The sequence below is a fragment of the Vulpes lagopus genome, chromosome 8, assembly GCF_018345385.1.
Source record: "Vulpes lagopus strain Blue_001 chromosome 8, ASM1834538v1, whole genome shotgun sequence".
NCBI lineage: Eukaryota > Metazoa > Chordata > Mammalia > Carnivora > Canidae > Vulpes > Vulpes lagopus.
The window spans coordinates 123,721-135,264 of record NC_054831.1 but is presented as its reverse complement, the minus strand read 5'-3'; the positions used below and the strand labels follow the sequence as shown (position 1 = coordinate 135,264).

The 11,544-nt window shown below is 56.3% G+C and overlaps 1 protein-coding gene across 1 annotated transcript; it reads right to left on the bottom strand.

Moving 5' to 3' along the window:
- Positions 1 to 593: 593 nt before the first annotated feature.
- Positions 594 to 11,511, bottom strand: DTYMK (deoxythymidylate kinase). The gene is made up of 5 exons (XM_041764948.1): positions 11,342 to 11,511; positions 11,139 to 11,247; positions 6,535 to 6,625; positions 4,165 to 4,362; positions 594 to 974 (listed from the first exon to the last, which is right to left on the bottom strand). Exons 1-5 carry the CDS (start codon positions 11,469 to 11,471, stop codon positions 864 to 866), a joined length of 639 nt encoding a protein of 212 aa, XP_041620882.1. The 5' UTR covers positions 11,472 to 11,511; the 3' UTR covers positions 594 to 863.
- Between the last annotated feature and the right edge of the window lie 33 nt (positions 11,512 to 11,544).

Genomic DNA, 11,544 nt, shown 5'->3' with positions numbered 1-11,544 from the left:
GCCTCTGGCCACGCTTCCGCGGGGCCACCCAAGGCTTGGGACTGAGGGACCAGAGGACGCGCTCGGACCCCGCCGTGCAGGATGTCATGGCCGCCACAGGCTCTGCCCCGGCCCCACGCAGAGGCGCCCGCCCGCCGCCCTCGGGCTCACAGGTCCCCGCCCGGCCGCAGACGGGGAGGCCGCTGCCCTCGGGTGCCCCGCGCCCGCCCCTCAGCACCCCGCACCTTCCCTCACAAGTCGGCAGGCGGCCCGGAGCGGGTCACGGCGGGACACAAGGCAAACCGCGCCCGCCGGCACCACGGCACTGCGGCGCTGAGACAGGACGGGCCAGCACGTCATTGCGACGCTGGGTGGCAGCCGGGAGCCCTGGTGTGGTGGGGACGGAGGGAGGCGCGCCCCCTCGAGCACCTTTTTATTTTTTTTTAAGATTTATTTATCATAGAGAGAGAGAGAAAGAGGCAGAGACACGGGAGGAGGGAGAAGCAGGCTCCATGCAGGGAGCCCGACGCGGGACTCGATCCCGGGACTCCAGGATCACACCCTGGACCAAAGGGAGGCGCTAAACCACTGAGCCACCCAGGGATCCCCTCGAGCACCTTTTTAAATTAATTTTTATTCGCCCCTGTAAGAAATTCAGGAAAATGTTGACCGATCGCCATCTCCGTGAAGCTGCCTGGGGGTGGTCATTAAACTCCCCGAAGGCCATGACTTGGGTCTCCAGGCTGAGACAGGACGGGGTAGCCGCTGCGAAGCACTGTCTGCACGGTGTCCCCAGCGCGCCCGCTGGCTCCCGGCTCGCTGACCTGCCGCTGGTGGTCTCGGCGCGTGTGCCGCGAGCACGTCGCCTGGACGGCCGCCTCCCGCTACTTCCACAGCTCCCCCAGTGGCCTCTGCGCAGCGGCCTGCATGGTGTCCACGGAGAGGGCATGGATTTCCTTGTGGACGGCTTCGATGCTTTTGGAAGCGTCGACCATCTGTCCGTCCCCACCGGGAGGCAGAAGAAAAAGGACGGTTAGTGCTTTTCCCGATTCTCCGTGTGTGCGGCGGCTGCACACGGGGCTGAGCTCCGAAGGGCACAGCACACCTTTGGGGTCCTTCGCCCGACCTTGCTGACCTTCGCCCTTGGCCTGGGTCCAGCTCCCGCTGCAGCCCCAACACAGGAGAAGCACCAGTCTGGCTCCTGATCAGACCCTCCTGCCCCAGCCTGCAGGGCTCTGATCCCGCGCAGCGTGCACAGCCTGCCCCCGCCCCCGAGGCCTCGCCTGACGCTGCTGGGAGCTCCTGGAGCTTCTGCCCGGAAGCCAAGCCGGGTCTGAATCCTGTCCTCCCTGGGAAGGTGGCTTCGTCCTGACCCAGCAGGCTGCCCCCCAGCCCCGGTGCGCTCGGTGCCGAGCCGTCACGTGGGAAGTGTGAGGACCCCTGGTCCCCAAGGGGAAGGGGGCCGGCTGCCTGAGAAACGACTCTCTGCCCGAAGCAAGGACGGGGCGGGCCAGGAGCTTCCGTGGGCTCGGGCTGCCCTGCTTCATGGCCTGTTTAGGCCGAGGCCGGGCGCAGCACGATGAGTCCCCGGGGACACCAGGGAGAAGCTGCTGGGGTGTAGACTCCCTCAGAGGCGTGTATGACCGTCGCATGAGGTCGGACAGCACAGCTCAGGATGGCCTCCTGCATAGCCACGGGCCCCACGTGGTGACCCCCCCGACGGCTTCCGGGACCGCCTGCTGCACTCCGCGAACCGGATGCAGCCTCGCACACGGGCCTACTGCACGCGCTCACAGGTCTCCACTGTCCCGTGGGCGTATCACACGTAAACTACGTCTCTGGTCCTCTGAGGGCCTGGGAGCCGCGACAGCACCGCACGAAGCAGCACCTGGGCCCTGGGCACGGACTGAGAAGACCTTCCTCTGCAACGAGGAGGCCCAGACAGGTGATGCCAGATGGGCTGGCAAGCCCAGGACGAGCCCAGAGACTGCTAAGTGCTGCGGAGCGGACGCCAGCGAGCGCCCCGGTGTGCGGGGACCTCGGCGCCGGGCCAGGCAGTCTGCTCACTGAAACCCCCAACACCAAGATCATCGGCGCCCAAATAAGTGACTGTCACCTGAAGTATGGCCAAGTGAAATTCTACACTCGCAGGATGCGGTGAGAACCCGGCACCCCTGCCCCAGCCGCCTGCCGAAGACGCATGGCCCGGACCCCGTCGTGGGCGACCAGCAAGGTCCATCTGGGATTCATCTAGAATCCAACTGCTGTGACCTTTGAAAGCGTCAGTGTCGTGAAGGTCACAGGCTGGAGACCAGACAGGGCTGTACACGGGGTCATCTGTTAAAGGACGGCAGTGGACCCACGGGGGAACTCAAACGGGGCCCGGGGACCTGAGGGTAGCGAGGGGCTTGTGCTCGTGTCCCACGACGGACAGTACACGGCAGGGAGGGGGCGTCAGGCACTAATTCGTTCTCAAAAGGTCTCTGGGGAGGGTTTTCTGTACTACACTTGCGATTTGTAAAATTTTTTTTTATTATAATTGCTTAACATTTTTTTCAAAAAATCCTAAAGTTCATTTTTTGATAAATAAACGCTGAGAGTTCTAGACCAGGAGACCTGCCCTACAGGAAAGGTTAAAAGATGTTCTTAAGCTAGAGGGAGCAACACAGGATGGAAATGGGAGTGGGGCGGCCGGCGCGAGCCCCAGCAGCAGGAGCTGGCTTCCTGTTCCCTCCCTGCTCCCGCTCCTTCCTCCTTGACTTGTTCCTCGCGGGGTTTGAAATGTGTTAGGAACGAAGAATAAATAGCTTAAACCGCGTAGAACGGGTTGACAAAGACAAGAAGGGGACGGAACTTTGCGATTCTGTGTAGGATGCGACCTATCAGCACAAAACCCGGACTGACGGTTCCGCCCGGGGAAAGAAATGCCTTCTCGGTGTCAGACGAGCCGCGCAGGGAAGGGCCGCGCGCATCCTGAGCTCCACCCCCCGCCTCCCCTGCGTCTGGCCACCGGAGCCCTGAGCCACGTCCAGGACGGCGTGGACGGCGTGTCCATCGATTCTGTGCATCTCTGAGCAAGACGTGTCACAAAACTCTAGGAAAGGTGATTTTTTGGGTCTGGGAACATTCCACAATGTTTCCATGTGACTTAATGGTAGTTGCGGGATCCCTGGGTGGCACAGTGGTTTGGTGCCTGCCTTTGGCCCAGGGCGCGATCCTGGAGACCCGGGATTGAGTCCCACATCGGGCTCCCGGTGTATGGAGCCTGCTTCTCCCTCTGCCTATGTCTCTGCCTCTCTCTCTCTCTCACTGTGTGCCTATCGTAAATAAATAAAAATAAAAATAAAAAAATTTTAAAAAAAATGGTAGTTGCGTCTTTGCTTTATGCCCCTTTGCTTACGAGAAGTTTCCTGGGAACTCTAGCTTGATAGCGGGTGAAACCTGACTTTAAAAACACGGAGCCCCCAGAGCGCCGCCCCGGGGAGCAAGCGGCCAGGATGCAGTGTGGACGGTGGGGGGCAGGCAGCAGCCGACACCCCAAACCTCCACAGGGCAGCAGGGCTGTAGCCCCTCTTGGCAGTGGAACTTGTCGGCCGTCCACCAAATCACCTTTGTTGTTGCCCACACAGGAGGAAGGGGGGCCCTGGCAACCAGGGTGTGGCCCCACAGGGCAGTCCCGGGGGTGCCCTCTGGAAAGTGCCCTGCAGTGGAGGCAGCAGGGCTGAGGGGCGCCGAGTGCAGGGAGACGGCAGGGTGTGGTGGCGGCCGTGAGGCCCGGGCCTGGGAGATGGAGTGAAGATGGGAGCTCATCCCCATGCAGGGGAACAAGGACGGGCCCAGCGGCCAGATGTGGCCGGACAGGGCGGAGAGGCAGGCGGCCAATGACTCCCCAGGGTGGGGCCGAGCCCTGAAGCAGCCAACCCAACTTTTGAGGAGGTTTGGAGGGGGTGGGGGTCCAGAGCCCCGAGGAGCCCAAAGGCCAAGTGAGGAGGGAGTCACGGGTCCCACGACCAGCACAGCCGGGCCCAGTGAGGACGGCGTGGGGGGGCTGTTGTGTGCGGGCCAGCTGGCCAGTCTCCCCAACTCACCCAATGGCCACCAAACTGCTCGGTTTGGGCACAGCTCACAGAGGAACAGAACCTGCCGCAGGAGACGCCCTGGCGGCGACCCTGGAAGACCCCTCACCTTCCAGTTCACAGTCTGATCCGCCATCAGCTGGTGGAAGCGACGCAGGGCCCGCTCCTGGAACTTCCCGTCCTCGTAGCGCTCGCGGCCAAACTCTCCCCGGGTCGCCGCCTCTGCCAGGTGCAGCTGCAGGAACACCACCAGGTCCGGCTTCGGGAGGCCCACGTCCGGCTGCTTGCACCAGTCCAGGGAAAAGTCCTGCGGCAGAGAGCCCAGCAGTTAGAGAAAGAAGGCGGGACGGGCCTGACGTTCGGTTTCACGGTTCCTGATGAAGGGAACAAACGATCTGTTTGTCCGAGACGCTGGCGCTTCCTTCTGAGACCTCAGAGGGTTTGCTTGGACTTTGGGAATAAACATTCAAAGACCAGGTGCCGTGCAGCCCCGGGGGGCCCAGGGCTTGGACCCTGGCTCCGGCCCCGAACCCACATCTGTGGGCAGCCCCCTGCCAGGGACGCTGGAGACGCGCTGTGAGCACTCGCCGTGCGCCAGTCCTGCACGCTCCTGCCCAGTTCACCTCCATGAACTTCAAAATAGTGTCCCCGTTTCTGGAGGCAAAGGTCATGGCCAGCAAGGCCCCATCTCAGGGCCACAGAGCTCGGACGACCGAGTTAGAACCCAGCTATGCGCTTGGAGCCACAGGCCCCAGGAGGAGACGCAGCTGAGGAGCGAGGCCCGCGGCCCCCAGCCACGCGGCAGCACGTCGGGACGTGAGGGAGCCAGGCCGCAGCACGACGGTCCTTCACCCTGTCCTCCTCTTACAGATGGGACCTCGGTGAGCAACGCTTCTAGGCAAGTGTGGTTCAGGGATTCCAGGGCGCCTGGGGGCTCTGTGGCTGGGCATCTGCCTTCCACTCAGGTCGTGATCCCGGGGTCCTGGGATCGAGTCTCACCTCTGCCGCTGTCTCTGCCTCTCTCTGTGTCTCTCACAATTTATTTACTTATTCATGAGGCCCAGAGAGGGAGGCAGAGATGCAGGCAAAGAGAGAAGCAGCTCCCTGCAGGGAGCCCGACATGGGACTCGCTCCCGGGACCCCGGGGTCATGCCCTGAGCCACCAAGTGTCCCATAAAATCTTTTAAAAAAAGGGGGGGACGCCCGGGGGTTCGGTGGTTGAGCACCTGCCTTCACCTCAGGGGGTGACCCCGGGATACCAGGATCGAGTCCCATGTGGGGCTCCCCGCAGGGAGCTGCTTCTCCCTCTGCCTCTGTCTCTCCCTCTCTGTGGGTCTCTCATGAATAAAAAAAAAATTAAAATAAATAAAATAAAATAAAATAAAATAAAATAAAATAAAATAAAATAAAATAAAAAAAATAAAATAAAATAAATAAAATAAAATAAAATAAAAAAAATAAAATAAAATAAATAAAATAAAAAAAATAAAATAAAAAAAATAAAATAAAATAAAATAAAATAAAATAAATAAAATAAAAAAAATAAATAAAATAATAAAATAAAATAAAATAAAATAAAATAAAATAAAATAAAAAAATAAAATAAAATAAAATAAAATAAAATAAAATAAAATAAAATGAAAAAAGGACTTCCAGCCAGCAGAGGGGGGAGGACAGGCAGACTTGAACGGTCATCAGTTTGCGACCCCTCGTGCAGGAACCACCAAGGGCTATTGCCCCAAATGAGGCAGCCCGACACCCTGTGTCTTGGGATGGGAGCCCAATGCTGCCTCAAGTAGCCGCCCAGAGTAAGATTCTTAAAAATTTTAATACAAGGGAAAAGGACATGTGGAAGCCTGTATTTTAAGAGATTAAAGAGACACGTCAAATAGGCCCCTAAAGGATCCTGATTCCGTCTAACTGTAAAAACACAAATCAGACCGTTGGCGACAGCAGTGGCCACTCTGCACGCGGACCAAGGGACAGCAGTGCCAAATGCCTGCAGTTTGAGGCGAGACCATGTTTGTAAGAAGTTGTTTCGGGGACGTGAACTGAAATGTTCACGAAGGGGCTGCTGCTGTGTCTGGAGGCTCGGCGGGGACACCAGAAGGCTCGGAGGCAGGGGACGCGCTCGGGGCCGATCCTTCTCCCTGCTGGCTTACACGTGACAAGGTCTAAGCAGCGGAACCAAGTGGCGGTATGGCCACCGCCATTACACCCGGAGAACAGCGAGGCCAGGAAGACAGCAGCAGACCAGAGCAGAGGGCCCTGCTGAGCGACCCTCCCACCCACGGGGGGTGGTGACCAACAGCGGCCAGGGAACAGTTCTGATGCCGTGGCTCCAGGAACGCCCGCTCCTCCTCCTAGCGACGAAGAGCCAACGTGCAAGCAAAGAGAGGGCTCCCCACCCTCCCAGGGGCAGCGTGTGAATGCACTGAGTTCACCGGGCGCCATCCCACCGGGGACCAGGCGCACTCACCTCCTTGGCACTGGTGAAGGCAACACCAGAAAACGCATATCTGTCAACAACGAGGGTGATGCCCTGGCTCAACTTCTTCTTAATTAACGGCCTAGAAAACAGAGAGCACTTCTGAGCCGCGGTCCTGGCCTCGCAGGCCCGGAGCACAACTCACGACACAGCAGTGCAGCCGAGGGATTGCAGCACAGCAGTCCATGACCTTGTTTTTGTTCAGAAAAGCTCTGGAGCTTCTCTTTAGCAGATGCCACCGGGGTTCTCCCAGCAAACCCGATGTGAAGACGACGCATCCATGGAAGCATAACACACACGATCACATGAAGATGGACGAACAGAGGAGGGCCTGCTGGCGTCTGGGCAGGGGTGCAGAGGGGCCAGGCTACCCTGGGAAGGAGCGCCCAGGAGCAGGTGCAGCCGGACAGCAGGAGGCTCGCGGCCTAGACCCCAAAGGGCAAGGACAAGGATGGGCAGGCTGCCAAGGATGTCCTCGACCAGGTGACAGCAGCTTAACCGCCACTACCCCAAGATCTTAGGAACATGTGCACAAAGGGCTGGACATCAGCAGGAAGTGGCACTTCTGCTCTGTGGATAAAAATGTTGGTTACGCGTGCCCTTGAGAGGCTCCCAGACCGGCAGGGAGGGAGGAGGCACAGCTCCGGCGGCCACACACAGCTTCCATCACGGGACTACCCTCAGCCCACACTATGAAGACTACCTAAGCTCACAGAGAATCGGTGGCACAGGTACACAGAGCACGTGCACAGCTGTGTGCGGCCTGAGGGGCATCTAGCTGCCGGCCGGCCATCTCATGTCCGGAGAGCAGAGCACAAACCAGTACATGCAGCAGGCTGTGCTCTGCGGAAGGCGGCAAACTGGCGAATGGGGACATCTCATGTGTCTCTGCTTCTATGTAAAAAAAAAAAAAAATTCCGGGGAGGAAAACTAGGAATATGATACCCACAGAGGAAGGGCAGAGGCGGGGGGGGGGGGGGGGTAATACAGTGACCCTTTTGTAGGACTTTGACTCTTAGAAGCACTTAATGTTTTATGTGTTCGAAAACTAAAATTAAATCCAGACGGGAAAAAACCCTGAAACCATACACAAATGAACCAGTATCCCAAATGAACACACAGCAAGCAGGGGAAAATCCTGCTCCAAGAGACCTTGAACACAGCACCCACTGTGCCCTTCCTTGGTCCGAGGATAGAGCTGCCAACCAGCAATGACCTCCATGCAGGCTTCTACAGAAGTGCGTGAGCTGACAGCACCGAGCATCAGGAAGAGCATGGGGCCAGCTTGGATCAGCAGGTACCAGGGGGAATGCATGAGTTTTAGCACAAATACAAACAGGCACAAAGACAGACGTATATGCAGGAGCCCAGGAGCAGGGACGCCAACTAGCAGCGAGCACCCAGTACCCAGACTTTGGTTTCTAAACCCCATACTCCACTAAACAGAAAAGTGCAGCTGGTTCTTGGGTGGGAGCAGGAGAAAACACAAGAGAAACCTAACATCTTATTCTACCAAAAAGTTCTCAAAAAATGAGGCCTGGAAACACAGCAAATGGACACAGGAGCCAACATGAAGAGATTTCCAGAGGCCAAACGTGCAATAATCTAAATGCCAAAACGTGGGGCGCCTGGGTCCTGAGTCTGTTAAGCGTCTGCCTGAATTCAGCTCAGGTGACGACCCCAGGGCCCTGGGATCAAGTCCTGCATCGGGGTCCACATTCAGTGGGGAGTCTGATCCTCCCTCTCCATCTGCCCCCTGCTCATTCTCTCTCTTAAATAAAATCTTTTAAAAAAATAAACATCAAACAACTGACAGTATGACCCACCTAGTAAAAAATGACTTGTGAGTCCGCGTGCCTACTGATGGCGGACCCATGGATGACTACTGGGGGTGGGGGTGGGGGGCACGAAAGCTCTTCCTTACATAGGAAGCCAACTAATAACAATGTAGAAGTGATGAATTAGGAAGATCACCATCTGGAATCACAACAGACTTTGGGCGGGATTATTAATAAACGATAAAAATAGGGGATCCCTGGGTGGCGCAGCGGTTTGGTGCCTGCCTTTGGCCCAGGGTACGATTCTGAAGACCTGGGATCGAATCCCACGTCGGACTCCCGGTGCATGGAGCCTGCTTCTCCCTCTGCCTATGTCTCTGCCTCTCTCTCTCTCTCTGGTGACTATCATAATAAGTAAAAAAAAAAATAAAAAATAAATAAAAAATAAATGATAAAAATAGAAAAATCAAGGGTTGATAAGAAAGTGGGTATTTTATGTAGTTTTGTAGTATTTCCCCTTTTGACTACTTATAAGAGTCACTTGGCCAGCACACCCTTCACCAGCAACCCAGTGATGGCCAAACCACATCATATCCCTCCTGGCTCAACGTCCCAAAGAGGACCGACCCAATGTCACTTCCATGGTATTTCTCCAAAAATACAAACGCAGATGTACTTGTGAGGAAACATCAGATAAACTGTGAATTTTATAAAATAAATGACCTGCAATTTTAAATTAGAGAGCAAATGATAACACAAATGTGGCAAAGTATTAGTAACAGATGAAGTTTGGAGGGGCATACAGGAATTCTCGGCACTGTTCTTGCAACTCTTCCAGTTGACTAAAATTATTCCAAAGTAAAAACTTAAAAATAGGTAGACGTGGGCAGCCTGGGTGGCTCAGTGGTTTAGCGCCCCCTTCGGTCTAGGTGGTGACCTGGGGTCCCGGGATCGAGTCCCGCATCCGGCTCCCTGCATGGAGCCTGCTTCTCCTTCTGCCTGTCTCTGATAAATAAATAAAATCTTTAAAAACAAACAAAAAAAGGTAGAGGAGAAATGCTAGATTGCTAACAGAAGTGAAAAAATCACTCATTTCTAGGAACAAATTCCTGCACAGAGTAATGTTTAAAATGCCCCTGGGAGAGTGCTGGGTTTTGGTCAACAGAGATAGAGGAGGAGAAGGAGGATGTGGCCCCATCCTGTGACGGGAGTACCACACATTCTGGGCGCCTGGACTGTAAAGATGCCAAAGGACAAGTATCTTCAGGAACCAGCAATCAACACAGTTAAGATAAAGCAGAGCAAAAAGGTGGACAACGAAAGGGCTGGAGGAAATGCCAGTTTTGTCACAAAGTGCTTCCCAACAGTGCAGGTTTACTGAGCACTGGTTCCCAGGCGTGCCTGGTGGTCGTGGTGCCACGCATGAACCTAGCATCTGGCCTGTCACCCAAGGACTTTCAAATCTGACCGACCAAATGGCAGTGGCTAGAATGACCAAAGGGGTCACAGCAGGAGCTGTGGCACAACAGATGGACCGCAAGCACACAGGCCTGTGTGGCAAGGACAGGATCCCTAGAAGTGGAGTCAGCATTACTTTTACTTTTCATTTTTATGTACACCTACATTATCTTTCTACAAAGCCTCAAAAAGCAAAATCGGAACAATGAGGTAGATAACTTCCAGATATACTAAAGAGCGTAAAGACAGATGATCTCATTTGCTTCTAATACTTGGGAGTGGGAAGGCCTTTCCAAACAAGACACACTTAGTCGGAAGAAAGCGGTGCAGGCTTGCTTGCAACTGTGCAGAACCACGAGGGGGCATCTGCGCAACAGCCTTTCTGGAAAGCACCCCAGGCCAGGAGTCAAGGCTCCGTAAGGCAGAAACAGCCAGTTCCCACATGCTTTGTATGTACGACCCCATTTATTTATGCTAAAAACAAAAAACAAAAAACAAAACTCCACTGACGTGTGTATATAAACGGAAACAAAAGCATCTAAAGGCAAACAGCACAGGCACTTGACCAAGTTAAATGTCAAGGGAAGCAGCTGGAGTAAGGAGATGTAGAACAGAAGGGGCGTGTTCACGGGGATTGTGAGCTTCGGTTAACAGGCTGTCAACACGGGGCGCCTGGTGGCTCAGGGCACGGGATTGAGCCCTCGGGCTCCCTGGTGCTCAGCACTGTCTGCTCATCCCTGTCCCGCCCCCTGCTCGCACCTCTCCTCTTTCCTCTCAAATAAACAAATAAAATCTTAAAAAAAAAAAATGTGGGGATCCCTGGGTGGCGCAGCGGTTTGGCGCCTGCCTTTGGCCCAGGGCGCGATCCTGGAGACCCAGGATCGAATCCCACGTCAGGCTCCCGGTGCATGGAGCCTGCTTCTTCCTCTGCCTGTGTCTCTGCCTCTCTCTCTCTCTCTCTCTGTGACTATCATAAATAAAAAAAAAATAAAAATAAAAAAAAAATGTGCCCACATCAGTTTATCCACGGAAACAAATATAACTCCCTAATCTAAGACAAAATCAGATTTGGGGGCGGGGAGGGGGGACCTCCACACTCCTCACCAGATTTTTTTTTTTTTAAGATTTTATTTATCCATGAGAGAGGCAGAGAGAGAGGCAGCGGCCCAGGCAGAGGGAGCAGTAGCTCCCTGCGGGGACCCCGGGTCACGCCCTGGGCCGCGGGCCCCCTGGAACCTGACGCTACCCTGCGAGGTGAGGCCTGCGAGGAGCGGGCGCCGGGCGCGGGGGGGGGAGGGGAGCGGGGGGCGGGGGGAGGGGGGCGGCGGGGGCAGCGCGGGGCGCGGGGGCGGCGTTTACACTTGCTCCCAGCGGTTGGCGGAGAAGAGCAGGTGCACCGAGTGGTCCTCCACGTCGCTCTTCTTCTCCAAGTAGGAGCTCAGGAGTTGCCCGATTTCCGTTGATCTCTCTGCAAAGGGGGAACAGGCACGCGGGTGAGCGCCGAGGGCTGCGACGCGGCCGCACACGCCCCGGGACCCCGCCCGCCCGCCGCGCGCGCCCACCCGGGAAGCGGAGCAGCTCTGCGCGGTGGCCCGCGGCGCACAGGGCGGCCACCAGCCGGCGGCTCTGCGTGCTCTTCCCCGCGCGGTCCACGCCCTCCAGCACGATGAGGGCCCCGCGCCCGCCCGCCATCCTCGCGCCCGCCCGCGCCCGCCGTGACCCCGCGACCCCGCACCGCCCGGAGCTCCGATTGGCTGGCGTCCGC